The 18,848-nt window shown below is 43.4% G+C and overlaps 1 protein-coding gene across 1 annotated transcript in view; it reads right to left on the reverse strand.

The window, feature by feature from the left end:
* Positions 1-18,848, reverse strand: part of PKD2L1 (polycystin 2 like 1, transient receptor potential cation channel) — an 88,028-nt gene that overhangs the window by 51,979 nt on the left and 17,201 nt on the right. The window contains exon 2 of the mRNA XM_089687756.1: positions 7,930-8,043. Coding sequence (XP_089543882.1) covers positions 7,930-8,043 — 114 coding nt within the window. The remainder of the gene's footprint in view (positions 1-7,929; positions 8,044-18,848) is intronic.

Consider the following 18,848-nt stretch of genomic DNA (forward strand, 5'->3'; position numbering starts at 1 on the left):
ACAGTTTAGGACATTACGTTGCGATTTGTACATATTAGACGTGGAGATAGTATACACAGTAGGTGGACAACAAATGAATATCAGTGTTAGGAGATCTCATCTAAATATTAGAAAAAAAAATGGTGTATATTGACATATATTATGAAGGAAAGGAGATTTCAATATTTATATAGGAAGGATTTAAAAAAATATTTTCTTAAATGTCATTCACCAATTTAAAAAATAATCTATTTTGAAGGAAATCTGGGAAGGGAACTCCTCTTATAATAACACTGATTCTATTATTGTCCTTAGCAGAGTCCCTGCCCAATTTTTGCTTTTGTTTGCTGGATTTAGTTTTTCCCCGCATACTTCAATGAATTATGCTATTTTGCATGACTGCTTTCAGACAATAATTTCAAGCTTTCATAAGTAGAATTAAATAGACATCCAAAATCACTCAAAGAAGCCACAAAGAATTTAGAATTTTAAATGAACTCCATTCCGTCTCTAATTGTATAACCTGCTATCTTCTCAGTATCTTCTCAGTATCTTCTCACTATCTTTTGTGTATCTTCTCACTATCTTCTCTGCTATCTTCTCACTATCTATCAACAGCCTTAATACTTTTAGGCTATGTTCACACTAGCCTTGTTAGCAAGTGGCAGACAGGTGTTTGGGAAGTGTTTTTACCGTTTCCCAAACGCCTGGGAAAATTCTGCACATTGCAGCACATGGTGCTGTTCAAACAGGAGCGTTAGCGTCGCATTGCGTCGCGGCAAAACAGACGCCTCTGGTCGAGTCAGGAGGAGTTGAAGCCTCCTATTCAAGTCTATGGTGCGTGGCATTTGCGGAGCGTTAACACCATTCAAACTTCATTATAGGCGTTTGTGGGGAGTTTTTAACGCTTGGCAAATGCCTAGCAACCGCCGCTAAACCGCGCATGCGGCGTTTGCGGAGTATTAAAAATGCTCCGCAAACGCCAGACCAATGCTTGTCAAATGCTATAGGGGCGTTTGGCAAGAGTTGGAAAAGCAGTCAAGTGTGAACAAGCCCTTATACCACACACACACACATACAGTTATCATGATTATTAATTAAATAACTCTCAAAATTTGAAATATAACTCAGATGGCCATAGGAAATAAAAATACATGCAGAAAGAAGGATTTATTGAAACTAAACCAGCAGGAACAAATCTATGGCACAAATCTGTCCCTGTATACAAAGGACAATTGGCAGCTTTGCTGTTACATGAGAAGATGGTATAGTGTCCCAGTATCCCCTTAAAGAGTTCTGAATGCCAGGGGATGGGAAAGATTGATCACATGACCACTGTGATTGGCTGTCACAGCAGTTACATCATATAATTGGGAACCAGTCCCACCAGCTGCTATTAATTAGCAGGGAAAAAGAGTTGTCTTTCACAGTCACTATGCTGGAAGCATGAACTGAGCATGCTCTTAGCACAGAAACATTGGCCTTCCTGTGACGCATATGTGCAGTTTGTGAACCTTAAAGCCTGCTCTTTTGCTGTTCTTTAGTTTCAGGCTGCTGAACCGGATACATTTTGATCCATGTATGGCCAGCTTTACACCTTCTGAGGATTAATCTACAGGTTCTATTTACCTTTACTAGCTTGCATGCCGCAAGCACTGAAAGAGGTTTACTCCAAATAATAGATTTTACCATGAGACTACATTTGTACCATTGTTTGTCTTGCAGTGTTTGTACAATGTATTGTGATTTTAGAGAAAGTACACTCAGAGATATGGAATTCAATCCCTAGTCCTTGCTACATTTCCATTTAAACAAAAGGTTTCCTTACTTCTATAGCAGTCACTGGACCCTTGTGGGTTGTAGTTGGTGTGCAATGGATACACAAGATCCTCTGCAGCTTTACAGCACATAGCCATCATCTTCTTTTCTCTGCAATCTTCTGCAGGACAGACTATACAAATAGTAACTATCAGGGGCGGACCGACCATTTGGGTGCTCGAGCACTGCCCGAGGGCCCAGGGTCAGTAGGGGGCCCCATGAGATGCCCCTGGTACCTTTCATAGGCTTTTTTGGGTGTGGTTTGAGTGTGGGCGAGGACACAAGGGCCCCATGATCCCCTATTTCCCAGGGGCCCCATGATTTGTCAGTCCACCCCTGGTAACTATACACACTGATAGAGTGACATACACAAAAGTGAAGAAGTATTTGACCGCTTCCTGATTTTAAATTTTTTCTTCATATTTTTCACACTTAAATGGTTCAGATCAAACACATTTTAATATTACACAAAGAAAACTCAAGTAAATACAAAATTCAGTTTTTAAATGATGATTTAATTTTTTAACCACTTGCATACTGGCAACTTATACCCCCTCCTGCCCAGGCCAATTTTCAGCTTTTAGCGCTGTTGCACTTTGAATGACAATTGCACGGTCATGCAACACTGCACCCATATGAAATTGTTATCATTTTTTTTCACACAAATAGAACTTTCTTTTGGTGGTATTTAATCGCCACTGGGTGTTTAATTTTTTGCGCTATAAACAAAAAAAAGAGCAAAAAAGTTAAAAAAAAAAGTTTTTCTTTGTTTCTGTTTTAAAACTTTGCAAACAGGTAATTTTTCTCTTTTACTGATGTGCATTGATGAGGCTGCACTGATGGACACTGATAGACAGCACTGATGAGGTGGCACTGATAGGCAGCACTGATGATGCTGCACTGATATGCAGCAATGATGGGCACTGACAGGTGGCACTGATAAGTGGTACTGATGAGCTGGCATTGATGAGCTGGCACTGACTGACAGCACTAACTGGTGGTACTGCTGGGCACTGACTGGAAGCACTGCTGGGCAGCATTGATAGGTGGCACTAATGGGGGGCACTGCTAGGCACTGATGAGCATAGATGGGAGGCACTGATGATCACCTAAGCTTAGGGTGGTGCCTTTGGATGTGAGGTTCAGAATACTCCTGGTTTGTCTGCACGTAGCATGTGCATGTTTGGCTGGGTCTGAGTCGCCTGTATTCATTACACACGCTGTTTATACTGGTGTCAGTCTGGACACCTTACTTGTAAGTGCATTTCTTCATTAAAGTTTGATGTTTTTTCAAACATACTGCACCTTGATTGTTCGCTTTTTTCTTTTGAGTGACGGTCTGATCATCTCTCAGTTTGGATATTAAATCACCTTTGGAGTGGATTTTCAACTTTGCAGCACATCATCTGTTGGAGTTCATCCCTCATTTCTTCAGTGTTGTTGTCACCATATTATTCATTTCTCTGGTTTTTCAACAATCAGCATATTACTCTGGTGAGTTCTATTTAACCATTTTTGGTGGTGGATTTACTTGGTGATGAATTATTTTGGACATTATTGATTATTTGAACTTTTGGACTTTTTCGTTTTTGCTGGATTTTATTTTGATTTAAAATATTGTTTCTTATTGTTTTGTTATTTAATTTTTTTGTTACACTTTTGTATGTATTTAAGCGCAACCTATTTTTTTTAAATCATGGAGATTGCCAGGTGCACGCTGCTGGGGGTGTGCAGGAGGGTGCGTTCTGGGAAGACGTCATATGATGCCCTCCCAGAACTGGACAACTGCGTTGTAGCCGTCATTCGGCTATAGCCCGGTTGTCAAGTGGTTAAGGGAAAAAATCTGTCCAAAGCTACCTTGCCGTATGTGAAAAAGTAACACCCCCCTTGCGAAATCTTGAATGAACTGTGATTAACTACATTTTGTGATCACTGCCAGAGCTGTTGAATCAAGAAATCACTTAACTAGAATCTGTCTGAAAAACTGAAGCAAGCTAAAAGATCTAAAAAAGCAACACATCATGCTGTGATTGAAGGAAGTTCAAGAACAGATGAGAAACAAAGATACAAAGTAATCGTGCACACAGAGATGGACGCGGTCATCCATTTTGCTCCAAACCCTCCATCTTGTATCTCGCTCCCTCTTTCCTCTTCCCCCCTCCCTCTCTGTTGAGTGACATGTGGTCTGTTTGATGCAGAGTTCAAAAAGGCATCAAGGACCAGCGGGAGAGCTCATGGCTATAAACCACAATTAGCCTGGCACCAATATGTCTGCAAGACTTTTGCTGGAGAAGGATCGTAAAGCCATAAACCAAGTCCTTTACTGAGTTCAAAGACATTCCAGATAAGCCATAAAGCAGACATCACATTCAAGACCCACTTTCCCCGATGATTACATATCTTGGAATATGAGAGACTTACATAAAAACCAGGCATATATTCAGATCGCTCTCTTGATAGGTTACACCCCCTAGCTAACAGCTACAGGAGAGCAGAAAGTAATATCTCCTTAATCATCCCAGCAGGTATGTCATATTTCATACCTAGACGTTCAGCAGATGATTCTGCGTATTAATCTACCCATGGGTGGAATGTTACATGTACCTAGGAAAAGTTATCGACCATAGTATAATTTGTGAGGGCTTTGGTCAAAGCCCAAGCTCCCCGCCTACAACTCCCTCCCCAAGTGAGGCGATTGGTTCTCTGCTTCAGGAAGACACCCTGCTAAGTTCCTAGAAAAAGGCTGTTATGCTTGGAGTTAAGCTAAGCTGAGTCGAGATAAGTTGAAGATTCTCACTTGTAACATCGGAACCAACTCTGGGAGACGGCCGTTTTGCGCTGAAACTTGAAAGCTGCTTAACCCAAGGCTTTTGGCAAGTACTTTATCTATCTAAATTTCTTTCTGTTATCTCTTTGCTGTGTTATTGCTCTTTGTATGTATGTATGTATATATATATATATATTGGCTTCATCTTTTCTGTAAATATTTTTATTGCACCCTTTTGACCTTTTAGTAATAAATCTTACTTTCTGAAAATGTTGAACTGTTTCTAAAGCTCTTTAATGCAAACTAAGAACCCCTGCCTCTGAAGAGCTCTACCGTGTGTGTGTTTTAAACTTCAGTATATCTCTGCCTGCGGTGACAGTGGTATACTGACACTTATGCAAACATCATAGTGTTATTGCTGATATTGCCGAGTTTCCTCTTTCTCTGTACAAAAAGGAGGTGGTGGCAGTGTGAAGGGTTAGTTGCGTAACTAACATGACCCAGTAACAATCGCTCCCAGGCTGCACGTACACAGATTGCGGTCCATTAGCTGAAAAATCTTTGTACAGGGTGCAGCTGAGCGTGGCATTGTTAAGCACGTGACAGCGCGGTTCTAGATTGGCTGGTCCTTCGGTCACAAGTTTGGTGAGAAGGGCTGGGGTCTGACGCCGCAATCGTCACAATTGACATGTACAGGTGAAACTCAAAAGATTAGAATATCGTGCAAAAGTTCATTTATTTCAGTAATGCAACTTAAAAGGTGAAACTAACATATGAGATAGACTCAGTACATACAAAGCAAGATAGTTCAAGCCGTGATTTGTCATAATTGTGGTGATTATGGGTTATAGCTCATGAAAACCCCAAATCCACAATCTCAGAAAATTAGAATATTACATGCAATCAATAAAACAAGGATTGTACATAGAACAATATTGGACCTCTGAAAAGTGGAAGCATGCATATGTACTCAGTACTTGGTTTGGGCCCATTTTGCAGCAATTACTGCCTCAATGTGGCGTGGCATGGAAGCTATCAGCCTGTGGCACTGCTGAGGTGTTATGGAAGACCAGGATGCTTCAATAGTGGCCTTCAGCTCTTCTGCATTGTTCGGTCTCATGTCTCTCATCTTTCTCTTGGCAATGCCTCACAGATTCTCTATGGGGTTCAGGTCAGGCGAGTTTGCTGGCTAATCAAGCACAGTAATCCCATGGTCATTGAACCAGGTTTTGGTGTATCAGTCTGGAAAAGGTTTTGTAAGCAATCGTAGCAACCAGTTTTTTCCTTTTGGGATAAAGGCTTTACATGAAAAATAAAAGGTGATCATTGTGAGCACCCTTGCCAATGGTAAATGGTTTGTCTTAGCACTCTGCCTGCTTTATTTAAGGAGAGCTTGCTCTGTTCAAAAATAATAGAATTACTGGCAGGATCACCAGATGAAAATAAAGGAAAGAAAGCCTGAAAAGAAAAATAATACAGCCATCACATCTAAGAATCGGTAAGCTGCAATATAATATGTATTGAAAGGGGTGATTACAATACTTGGGTTTTTTTTCATTTATATAAAATCCTAAAAAGTAAAAAAATGTTTGTTGTAACTGCATGTAATGTGTTACCTGAAGTTCAGCTTTAAAGTCTCATGAGCTGAGGGACGAAGGAGCAAGATTTCCATACATGAGGGCCATGATTGAAGATCCTTGCTTTGAGACCCTTGTTTTCGAGCACACCAGGATTGGAATTCTCGGGTTTGGTTTATTGATGCAGAGATGGGGACTAAGCAGATCCAATAACTTTAATTGGGATATCTCACAAATGAATTTTCCAAGAGGGATAAAAATCAGTGAGCAATGTAATTCTCCATGGTGCATAAAAAGAAAACGAATGCAGCCACCACATCTAAGAATTGGTAAGCTAATATATACTACATTTTTGCTTTTGGGGTTCGATGTGATTTAAATAGTACTCGGAGAAGTGCAAACAACACACAAAACTAATTAAGCTTTAAACTGCATTATTTTATTATTTATTCACTTGTTTATATTTGATATAAGTCTGCGATTGAGCGCTGCACTACCTTTTTTGTGTTTTTTAAGCTTTAAACTGTGTTTTATACATGTAGTCAAGTGCTTAGCTAGAGACAGAGAGTGATTTGGGACACTGTGCTGCAGTACCTTCTGTATCCCAATGGACTGCAGCTGAATGGGTTAATACTACCTCGCCTCCATCCACCAGGGGGAGCTGACAAGCAGAAGGAGCTTCTGAAACATGAAGGTTGGCAGCATTGAATTATGGGAGATGAAGTTCAGGAAATACATTTTAATATGGCAGTTAATGAAGTATTGAACTACAATTCCCAATGAGACACTGGTATAAAGAGGGAGAGCTGTATTTTCTCATTCTGAATACCAGGGGGTTTCCTCTTTGCTGCAAGGAGACCAATGAGAGCACATTGCTGCTACAAGCCTGTGACCATGTGCTGAGGACTGGGACCCCTGTTGCTGTATCGCTGGCACTGCTGATAGGACGTTGCCATTAACTAGTTGCTGCTAGCAAGGTATATCCAAGAAACTAAATTTTTTTTTCATGGGCCTAGCTTTACAATACTAAATTGTATGTATAGCAAAGTTATAGGTGCCTATGAATGGATAAGACCCTCTGTCATGTTGTTATCACTGTCTGTGTTGCCGCTGGGGAAGTTCACCTTCTCTATTCATGCTGATGACCATTGTCACCAGTAAGAAAGTCATAGAAAATCCACAGTTTTAGAGTTGACACCAGAACAAAAGGTGAAGGGATATTTTGAAAAGAAAATACCTGTTTCAGTGACAATTGACCAAAAGTGAAATTTTTCTCACTTTCTAGAGATTTCCTTTTATTTCCTGTTGGGTACTTAGGATCGGAAGTGATAGTAAATCTTCCCAATTGGACAAACAGCAAAAAATACACCAACCTGGTAATTTAATCCTTTACTTACGGTATTTAAAGTTAAAAACTAGTTTGGGCTATTCACACACTTTGAGAAAGATGCCGATGTAAGTAAAGTCTGTGTCATGTTAGCACTTCGGTCTCTAGTGACCACCTGCAAGCAACAGAATCACCAAAAAGATCTCTGAACTGGTTATGGTGTTGCCCTTTGCTGGCCAAAATGCTGCAGAATTTAGCTTGCAAGTGAGTGGCAAAGAAGCGACACAATGCATCTTCAGCTGGCATACAGAACTAAGACATAGAGCGAGTGTGCGATTCTGCAGAAACTGTGCGACTGCTGAGTCAACGAAAGGATCGCTAGAGTGACATAAAGCTGAAAGGGAAAAACATCCAAAACAATACAAATAATATTTTATCAAAATGTAAACATTGAGACTTACAGAGACAAATGTCCACCAAGAAGACAATATAGACAAGTAATTCCCGTAGTGTGGTTTTCACAAACAGCTCCCGGTTTTCTGCAGTATCTTCCGTCAAGGTTGTTCCCCAAAGCCCTATGAAAACAATACAACAAATGAACTATTTCTGAATAAATTATTACCTCTCAGGGAATGATTTAGGAGAAAATAATAGCCATTAAGTTACACTAAATGATATCCATATTCTCCAAAAATAATCCATCCACATCCACAATACATTACACCCCCCCAGCTCAGGCTGTCCCCAAAACAATTATTACACCCCCCCGGCTGTCCCCAATATAATTATCACACCTCCACTCAGCTCAGTCTGTTTCCAATACAATAATTACACCCCCCATCAGCTCAGTGTGTCCCCAATTTAATATTTATACCCCCCTCCAGCTCCGGTTGTCCCCAAAGCAATTATTACACCCCCCAGCTCAGTCTGTTACCAATACAATAATTACAGCTCCCCACCTCAGGCTGTTCCAGTACAATTATTACACCCCCCAGCTGTCCCCAATATAATTATCACCCCCCTCTGCTCAGCTCAGTCTGTCTCCAATACATTACTTACAACACCTCCAGCTCAGTCTGTCACCAATACAATAATTACAGCCCTCCCCAGCTCACGCTCTCCCTAATACAATTATTACATCCCCCACTCAGCTCAGAATGTCCCCAATGCAATAAGTACTCCCCCCAGCTCAGGCTGTTTCCAATACAGTTATCCCAACCATGCTCAGCTCAGTCCATCCACAATACATTAATTGTACCCCTCAGTTTAATCTGTCTGCAATACAATTATTACACCCCCCAGCTCAGTCCGTCCCCAATACAATAATTACACCCCCACCCCCCCAGCTCAGGCTGTCTCCAATGCAATAATTATACCCACCCAGCTCAGTCCGTCCCCAATACATAAATTACACCCCCCAGCTCAGTCCGTCCGCAATACAATAATTACACCCCCCCAGCTCAGTCCGTCCGCAATACAATAATTACACCCCCCCCAGCTCAGTCTGTCTGTCACGGTGTAAGGTCAGGTTCAGAGACCAGTTGCTATAGCAGTAAAAGGCTTACCTGGAACCAGCAGGATAGGTACACCAGCGGATCCCCCTGGGAATGACGCAGGCTCACCTGAGGTGCGGGGTCTAAGTATTAACCGGTATTCACCAGAGCTCCTAATGGTGGAGATGGATTGGGCTGCGTGTTAATACCAGCTCGCAGATCTCAGGATCACCCCACCAGGGAATGAGCAGACTGGGAACCAATAGCGGATCAACAGGTTAGGGATCAGACGAAAGCAGAGTCGGTCACAAGCCAAGGGTCGGTCACAAATGGTAGCAGATCAATCGTGGTCAGGAACAAGCCAAAGGTCTGTAGCGGAGGTGTAGACAGCAGCAGGAACAGTAGCAGGATATTGGCTGGAAAGGCACAATAATCTGGCAAGGAGAAAGTCCAAGGACATGGCTTATATAGGAAGTTCATGGGAGGAGCAAGGAGTTCAAGGTTCAAGAGCAAACAAGGCACAAGGCAGGATTATCCAATAGATGAGGCAAAGTGTTGTCCAGCATCCTAGGTAGCTCAGTGAGTAGAGTTACTGCCTGACACAGTAGAAGTCCCAGGTTCAAGTCCAGGCCCTGACAGTACTCCCCTCCTCCCAGGACGTCCTCTGGACGTCTTAGGACTAGGCTTGTGTGGAAACCTCTGGTGGAATTCTCTTGTTAGTCTAGGAGCATGAACATTCTCCTCAGGCTCCCAAGAATTTTCTTCTGGTCCATATCCTTCCCATTGAACCAGATACTGTAACTTATTCCTAAAGATCCTGGAATCAAGGATTTTCTCCACCACAAATTCTTCTTCACCCTGTACCTCAACAGATGGAGGAGGTGGAAAAATTCTTCCAGGGAAAGGATTTTCCTGAAACGGTTTGAGTAGTGATATATGAAAAACAGGGTGAATCCTCATACTATCCGGAAGCTGTAAGCGAAAGGTGACTGGGTTGATTTGGGCAGAAATCTGAAAAGGACCCACAAACTTTTGACCCAACTTAGCAGATGGCACCTGGACCTTCAAATTCTTTGTTGATAACCAAACTTTTTCACCCACATGAAACGTAGGAAGAGTTCTCCGGTGTCTGTCTGCAGACTTTTTGTAATACTCCTGAGCTTCCCTCAAAGTCTCAACCAATTTCTCTTGAATCTCCTGCAATGTAGTTAGTCTATTGGTAACAGCAGGGATTGGAGTTGTGATAGGGAGATCAGGAATAAAAACTGGATGGTAACCGGCATTTAAGTAAAAAGGACTTTGAGAGGTGGAACTATGTTTAGAATTGTTGTATGCAAACTCTGCAGTGGGAAGACAGTCCACCCAGTCATCCTGAAGATAAGTGACAAAGCATCGAAGATACTGTTCCATTGTTTGATTAGTTCTCTCAGTCTGACCATTAGACTGGGGATGAAAAGCAGAGGACAGATTAATTGTAACACCTAAGGCTGAGCAAAAACTTCTCCAGAATTTCGAAGTAAACTGCACACCTCTGTCAGACACCACATCATCAGGGATTCCATGCAGTTTAAAGATTTCTCGAACCATCAGTTCAGCAGTCTGTTCAGCAGTGGGCACCCCCTTAACTGGAACAAAATGGGCCATTTTAGTGAGACGGTCAACCACTACCAAAATGGTGGTCATTCCTTTTGAGGGAGGTAAATCCACCACAAAATCCATATAAATAGACTCCCATGGTCTTGATGGAACAGGGAGTGGCTGAAGCAACCCCAAAGGGGAGGCTCGGGGAATCTTATTGCGTGCACAGGTCAAGCATGAGGTCACATAGCGTTTGACATCTTTCTTGTACCCCGGCCACCAAAAGGAACGTGATAATAGTTCTTCGATCTTAGAGACTCCAAAATGCCCAGCAAGTTTGGAATCATGAACCAACTTGAGAGCTTCCACCCGAACAGATTCAGGTACATAAAGATGATGTCCTTGAATCCAAAAGCCATTCTTATAAGTCAGGTTAATGTCCGTAGGTGGATGATTGAGAAGTGGGTCATTCTCATACCCCTCTTTAAGAAGATTCAAGAATGCCTTAGGACTTGTGGCCCCTAGAAAGTTCTTTTGAGGCAGGATTGTACATTCAGAAGTGTTCTCCTGGAGAGGCCCAGACGACATTCGTGATAAGGCATCAGCCTTTCCGTTTCTTGACCCAGGTCGATATGAGATAATAAAATTGAACCTGGAAAAGAACAGTGACCAACGTGCTTGTCTAGAAGACAATCTCTTGGCAGAACGGATGAATTCTAGATTTTTATGATCCGTGAAGACAGTCACAGGATGCTTAGCCCCTTCCAACAGATGCCTCCATTCGGAAAAGGCTTCCCTAATTGCCAGCAACTCCTTATTCCCAATGTCATAATTCCTTTCAGCAGATGACATCAAACGAGAAAAATAAGCACAGGGATGAAGCTGCATTTTTTCTCCTCGTCGCTGAGAAATGATAGCTCCCACGGCGGAGTCTGAGGCATCCACTTCCACAATAAAAGGTAGCTCAGGATCAGGATGTACCAATATTGGTGCAGATGTGAAGAGAGTCTTTAGCTTGCTAAAAGCAGTTTGTGCCTCAGTTGACCATGCAAAGGGCACTCCTTTCTTTGTCAGCTGTGTAATTGGTGCTATTACCTTAGAGAAGTTTCTTATGAATTTCCTATAAAAGTTTGCAAATCCAATAAATCGTTGTATTTCCTTAACGTTTCCAGGGGCAGTCCAATCCACCACTGCCTTGATCTTTTCAGGATCCATGCTCACTCCTTCTGAAGAAACGATATATCCCAAGAACTGGATCTGGGCTCGTTCAAACTCACACTTCTCCAGTTTGATGTAAAGTCGGTTCATCCTTAACCTTTTGAATACAGTGCAGACATGCTTGCGATGCTCCACCAGGTTGTCCGAAAAGATGAGGATATCGTCCAGATAAGCAATAACAAACTGGTCCAACAAATCTCGAAACACATCATTTATGAAGTGCTGAAAAGTCACGGGAGCATTACATAGGCCAAAAGGCATAACTAGGGACTCAAAGTGTCCATATCTGGTTCTAAAGGCAGTCTTCTATTCGTCGCCTTGACGCATGCGTACCAGGTTATATGCCCCCCGTAAGTCAAGTTTTGTGAAGACTTTGGCAGAGCGGAGTCTTTCCAACATCTCTGCGATTAAAGGGAGTGGGTAACGGTTTTTAACAGTGATTTTATTCAAGCCCCTAAAATCAATGCATGGACGCAAGGTGGAGTCCTTTTTCTCAACAAAGAACAGGGCTGCTCCTGCAGGAGATGTTGAGGGTCTGATAAAGCCCTTCTCCAAATTCTCATCAAGCCACTCCCTTAGCACCTTTAACTCAGGTTCTGATAAATTGAAAATGCGGCTGAATGGTATTTCTGCTCCTGGAAGCAGTTCAATGGGACAATCATATGGACGATGAGGAGGTAGTTGATCCGCATTTTTCTTATCACAGACGTCTCGAAACTCATGGTATTGTGGAGGCAGATTGTCATATGACTGTGTAGTTACCATATCAGCCTGTGATTGCCTGATTGGTAGACAACTTGTAGCACATGGTTTCCTACAATGTTCCTCACAATGGGGGGATGTAAAATTTATGGTCCATGCTCCCCAGTTGATGAAGGGATTATGGGTAGTAAACCAAGGGATGCCCAGGATGACAGGAAATTTAGGTGATGTAATCAGCTGAAAGCTGATGGTCTCAAAATGGTCAGCCTGAAATTGGAGTACTAGAGGAACTGTTTCATGAGTAACTGGTCCTGATGATAAAGGTGAACCATCAACTGTCTCCATATCAATAGGGGCAGATTTGTTTCTCCTGAGAATATTATTATTGTGGGCAAACTCTATGTCCATAAAGTTTCCCCCAGCCCCAGAGTCCAGCATAGCAGAACAAGGAATTTCATGGCCCTCAGTAAAAAGTTTGAAAGGGACAACAAAATGAGACTGTTTAGGACCAACTTTATTTTCTTCATCGATCAATGGGGAGATAGACTGGGTAATTGAATTTATGCGTTCAGGCAGGATAACATCAGTCGCAGCAATTGTTCTTTTGACTTTATTAGGACAATTGACTGCGTAATGCCCAGAGTCCCCACAGTATAAACATAAATTCTCCAAACGTCTTCTCTCCTTCTCTTGAGTAGAAATTGCTCTTTTAACAGTATCTACTTGCATAGGTTCAGGTGTGTTATAATCTGAAGAAATGTTTAAATCCTTCTGACTGAACTGATTAGCAGAAAAACGCATGCCACCATTACTTCCCAATCTCTCCTTTCTTCTTTCTGTCAGTCTCTGGTCAATCCGAATGCATAATTGGATGAACTCCTCAAGATCGTTAGGAGTCTCTACTCTGGCGAGCTCATCCTTCACCTGTTCAGAGAGCCCCTGCCGGAACTGACTCTTTTGCGCTGCTGGGTTCCAGGTGGTGTCTGAGATCCAGCGTCGAAATTCAGTTGTATACTCCGCAACAGGGCGTCTACCCTGCCTCAAACTATGCAGCTTTGCTTCAGCGGTAGCGCAGCGGTTGGGATCATCAAAGACCTGGTTCATTGCAGTCACAAAAGTCGCAAAACTGTTTTAACATTGCATTGTTTTGCTCTATATAGGGAGAGGCCCAAGCTAGGGCTTCCTCAGTCAGGAGGTTTATAACAAACAATACCTTCTGCCTCTCAGTATTAAATGCAGCAGGTTGCATCTGGAAATAAATGCGGCATTGGTTAAGGAAACCTCTGTAGTGGCGGCGGTCTCCATTGAACTTGAGTGGCAGAGGCATGCGTGTATTAGCAACATCGCGGGAGCACATGTCCAGCAATCGTGTCTGCAGAGCATGGATCTCTTCCTGTTGCCCCTCTACTACACTTTGCAGTTCAGCAAATTTCTTTTGGTAGGTAACACCAAACTCTTGTAGCTCTGAAATTTGCTGCCTGACAGGAGCCATGGCATTTGCTATAGCGGCCTCCATGTGTGGGCCAGATTATTCTGTCACGGTGTAAGGTCAGGTTCAGAGACCAGTTGCTATAGCAGTAAAAGGCTTACCTGGAACCAGCAGGATAGGTACACCAGCGGATCCCCCTGGGAATGACGCAGGCTCACCTGAGGTGCGGGGTCTAAGTATTAACCGGTATTCACCAGAGCTCCTAATGGTGGAGATGGATTGGACTGCGTGTTAATACCAGGTCGCAGATCTCAGGATCACCCCACCAGGGAATGAGCAGACTGGGAACCAATAGCGGATCAACAGGTTAGGGATCAGACGAAAGCAGAGTCGGTCACAAGTCAAGGGTTGGTCACAAATGGTAGCAGATCAATCGTGGTCAGGAACAAGCCAAAGGTCAGTAGCGGAGGTGTAGACAGCAGCAGGAACAGTAGCAGGATATTGGCTGGAAAGGCACAATAATCTGGCAAGGAGGAAGTCCAAGGACATGGCTTATATAGGAAGTTCATGGGAGGAGCAAGGAGTTCAAGGTTCAAGAGCAAACAAGGCACAAGGCAGGATTATCCAATAGATGAGGCAAAGTGTTGTCCAGCATCCTAGGTAGCTCAGTGAGTAGAGTTACTGCCTGACACAGTAGAAGTCCCAGGTTCAAGTCCAGGCCCTGACACTGTCACAGTTTGCACAACCCCCCCTCCCTAAATTTGCAGACCTCAACTCAGACAGATACCAGCAGCATGGTAGAGTTCCATTCTCCCAGGCTCCTGGGGGGTTCAGATGATATCAGCATTCTGCCCCCCCCCCCATTGATGCTGAACCTACCTCCCAACAGCTGCCTTCAGTTCCAGCAAAGCAATCTTTGTGTGAATCACACAGGAATCCTGCAGTCAGTGATGGTTGGCAGTACCTCAGACTTGTCTCCTCAATGATTGCAGTGGTTGGGTAAGAGTACAGAGTACAGTGTACAGTGGGCCCCACCCCCTCGGAGCCCATGTGCACACATTGCACCCATGGATGATAGCGCACTGCTCAGTCTGCTGGTTGATTGAAAAGACTGATCCATGTATGGCCATCCTTCGGCTCATACACTGCCATACATTGCTTCACACTTTGTCTCTACCCATTGCTGCCTGCTGTCCACCCCTGAGCCTTCCCTCCAGCCCTGGGTAACACCTCCTCCCCATTCAGTCATCTCTCTCTGGAGATACCGGTCATACAAGGCTGTAGAGATTTTTCACACAGAGCTGCTCCGCTCTGGTCAGCAGGGGACCCTTGAGTAGATCTCCTGATGAATTGGAGCTGAACAAGATGGATGTCAGTTTTTTTACATTCGTGCCCATTCAGTTTGTGTCCGGCAGACACCAAATATGCAATATGCAAAATACACATTCTGTGAATGGAGGTAACTATGGAGCCAAACTATAAAAGGCTTATTCGCACCACTGTTCATTTTTATGGCAAGTTTCAATTTAGTTTTAGACATATTCTTTTGACTAAATGCCATTTTACTTTTAGTTATATTTTAGTCATCTGAAATGTTTCAGTTTTAGTCATATTTTAGTCAACTAAAATCTTCAGTACATTGGCAAGCAGTATTGGCTGAGAGACGTAGACTCCCTCTGTCTGCCTGCTGCCTGGGAGTTCTGGAACAACGCCCTGCAAATCACAGAAGAGGAACTCCTCAGTCGGATTCGTGTCTGTCTGGATGTGATGTAGTGAGGGTTTCCCCTCCCAGTAAGCAGGGCCATCTCTAACGTGAGGCAAAAGCGGCAGCTGCCCTGGGTCCAGTCAATGTTATGCAGCCCACAGCAGCCATCCCTTGAGCCCACAAAGTTTTCCCGTTATAGCAGCCGAGATTCCCCCCTTCCCCAGCTGGGTAACACAGGCACAAAATGGCGGCCCTCCAGCTGTTGTAAAACTATAAGTCCCAGCCTCTGCCTTTGGGAGTCATGCTTGTAACTGTCCATCTTGCAATGCCTCATGGGACTATTAGTTTGGTAATACCTGGAGGGATGCCAGTTTGACACCCATGTTCTAGAACCTTCTGCTTCTCCCTCTGTCAGGAGTGTCAGGACCTGAGCGGCTCTCTGTGTTCCCCAGCCTGTCAGACTTGAGTAGCTCACAGCCGAGTGAAGTGTTCTAGCCTTGTGCTAAAAGACTGATAGGTCGGAGCCTGTACTGTGTTGGGAAAAGCACCCAGCACACCTAGCAGATCGGTGCCTGCTGAACTGCTGAGAAGCTTCTGTAAATAGGTGAGAGGGAACTGTGGAGAGAAAGGATGGGGGGGTCATTTGTGAAAAGGAGGGGGAGCACTGAAGGGGAGGGGGGATTTGTGAAAAGGAGGGAGAGCACTGAAGGAGGGGGGGTGAAGAAAAGGGGGGGGGGGGCTTGTGGAGAGATGAGGGCATTGAAGAGAAAGGGGGGAACTTGTGAAGAGATGAGAGAGAGAGGAAGGGATATAATACACAAACTGCCAACATCCGTAACAAACACAAGGGGGGGAAAAGTCCTCTTTTTTGGTGGGACTTTAACGGCACAATTTACTTGTATGATAAATTTGAACAATTCAAAGGAAATTTTTATATTAAAACAGTATGAAATTTTATTTTTACAATCTTCAAAAATAAATATAAAGCTCCAATACATATTGCGGCGGTGTCATCAGAGATGGTATTGCAAATCTAATCATGGATCATGCATGGTTTGCACTTGAAGCGTTTCGAGATCAACAAAAATCTCTTCTTCAGAAATGCTCAAGAATGACGTATGATTCCATGTGAAGTAAAAACCGCCAGGAAATATTAAGAACAAATGGTTATGTGAACACAGCCATGAATTTCTTCTGAAGAAGAGATTTTTGTTGATCTCGAAACGCGTCAAGTGCGAACCATGCATGATCCATGATTAGAATTACAATACCATCTCTGATGACACGCCGCAATATGTATTGTAGCTTTATATTTATTTTTAAAGATTGTAAAAATAAAATTTCATACTGTTTTATATAAAAAAATCTCTTTTGAATTGTTAAAATTTAACATACAAGTAAATTGTTGTGTTAAAGTCCCACCAAAAAAGAGGACTTTTCCACCCCTTGTGAAGAGATAACACTGAAGGGGGGGGAGGGAATTTGTGAAGAGATGAAAGCACTGAAGGCGGGGGGGGGGGAATTTGTGAAGAGGTGAGAGCACTGAAGGGGAGGGGGGGGAAATTGTGAAGAGGTGAGAGCACTGAAGGGGGGGGAATTTTTGAAGAGGTGAGAGCATTGAAGGTAGGGGGGGGGGGATTTGTGAAGAGGTGAGAGCATTGAAGGGGGGGATTTGTGAAGAGAGGTGAGAGTTGTGTAGGGAGGGGGGCAGGTTGTGCAAGCTGTGGATAAGGGGAAGAGTTGTTCACAGGAGGTACAAAGGTGAGTTGTGGATGGGGGGTGCTAAGGTGAACTGTGGACAGGGTGCCGAATTGAGCTCTGATTTGTTAAAGAGGTGAACTGTGGACGGGGGTGCAGAGGTAAGCAAAGAGGTGTGCAGAGGTGAGCAATAGATGGTTACTGTGGGAGGGGACATGTGCCCCTTGTGCTGATTTTATTCTCTGCCTTGTGTGATACAAACATCTCAGCACTGCATAGTACACACTCCTGAGCCCAATGTCGTATGCAATACTGAATGTGGTATTGTGTACCTTGTGCAATGCTCAGATTTTTGGTGCTCTAGATCTCTCTGCGTGGAACGCCAAGGTTGTGGGTAAGGAGTTGGCCAGGAAGGGTCAATTCCTGTACCTGTTCTGAAAAAAAAAGCCCTGGCTACAAGTAATAATCCTAGCTCGCCAGTCTCTCTGTCTTCCCCCCTCACCTCCTGGATGCAGAAAGGACCAATTAGAGAGATCAGTAATAATGATGCACAGTAGCCTGTAGAAACCAATCAGTGAGCCTCGACCAATCAGTGGGTGTGGACCAGTTTTTTAATGTTTACATTATTAAAGGTTTTTTTTAGATAAGTCTGTGGGTTTGTTTTTTGGGATGTTGGGGTGGAGAACGAAATTGAATGATGGAGGGAGGCCCAAGAAAATTTTTGTCCATGGTCCAATCTATATTAAAGATGGCCCTGCCTGCAAGGTAGTAGTGGTTAGCACTGTGTAAAATAACAGCCTCCTCAGACAGTCCAGTTCTCTGCCCTGTGCACTCCCTCACTCCCATTTACTTCCTCATCCCCACTTGCAGGTCACCTCCCCATCTCCACAGTGTGATGAACCCTGCCCTGTGCACTCCCTCACTCCCATTTACTTCCCCATTCCCACTTGCAGGTCACCTCCCCATCTCCACAGTGTGATGAACCCTGCCCTGTGCACTCCCTCACTCCCATTTACTTCTCTATCCCCACTTGCAGCCTTGCATTACAGCCAAGGGAGTTTACAGTTTTTTGGTGTTTTTTTATATCTTAAAGTTGTACTTCTGCTGTTTGTCAAAAAGCAATATTTTTGTTTGCTTATGAAACCTGGTTTTATTTATAAAGACCTTATAAATCACCATGGCTAAGCCCTGGTTCACACCAGTGTGATCTGTCATTCAACTTAAGAGTTCTAAGTCGCATGACAAGTCACACCCCACTAGCGGCACTGGAACTGCTATCAGTGCAACTCAAGTCACAGTGACTTTGAAAAAGGTTCCTGCACTATTTTTCTTATTTATTGCAACTTGCATTGACATCCGTTAAAGTCACACACAATGTCAGCAAGCCAGAATAAAGTCGCACTGAATAGTCAGCTTTGAAGTTGCATGAAGTAGCATGATTTCAAAGCCACACTGGTGTGAACCAGGGCTAAATCTGTGTCTGTAGTGCATGTTCAAACTTTAATACCATAAATAATAACATGTTATTAGATTTTTACTCCAGGAGTATATAATGAG

The sequence above is a fragment of the Staurois parvus genome, unplaced genomic scaffold, assembly GCF_062004578.1.
Source record: "Staurois parvus isolate SC_StPar_1 unplaced genomic scaffold, SC_StPar_1.0 ptg000437l, whole genome shotgun sequence".
Lineage (NCBI taxonomy): Eukaryota > Metazoa > Chordata > Amphibia > Anura > Ranidae > Staurois > Staurois parvus.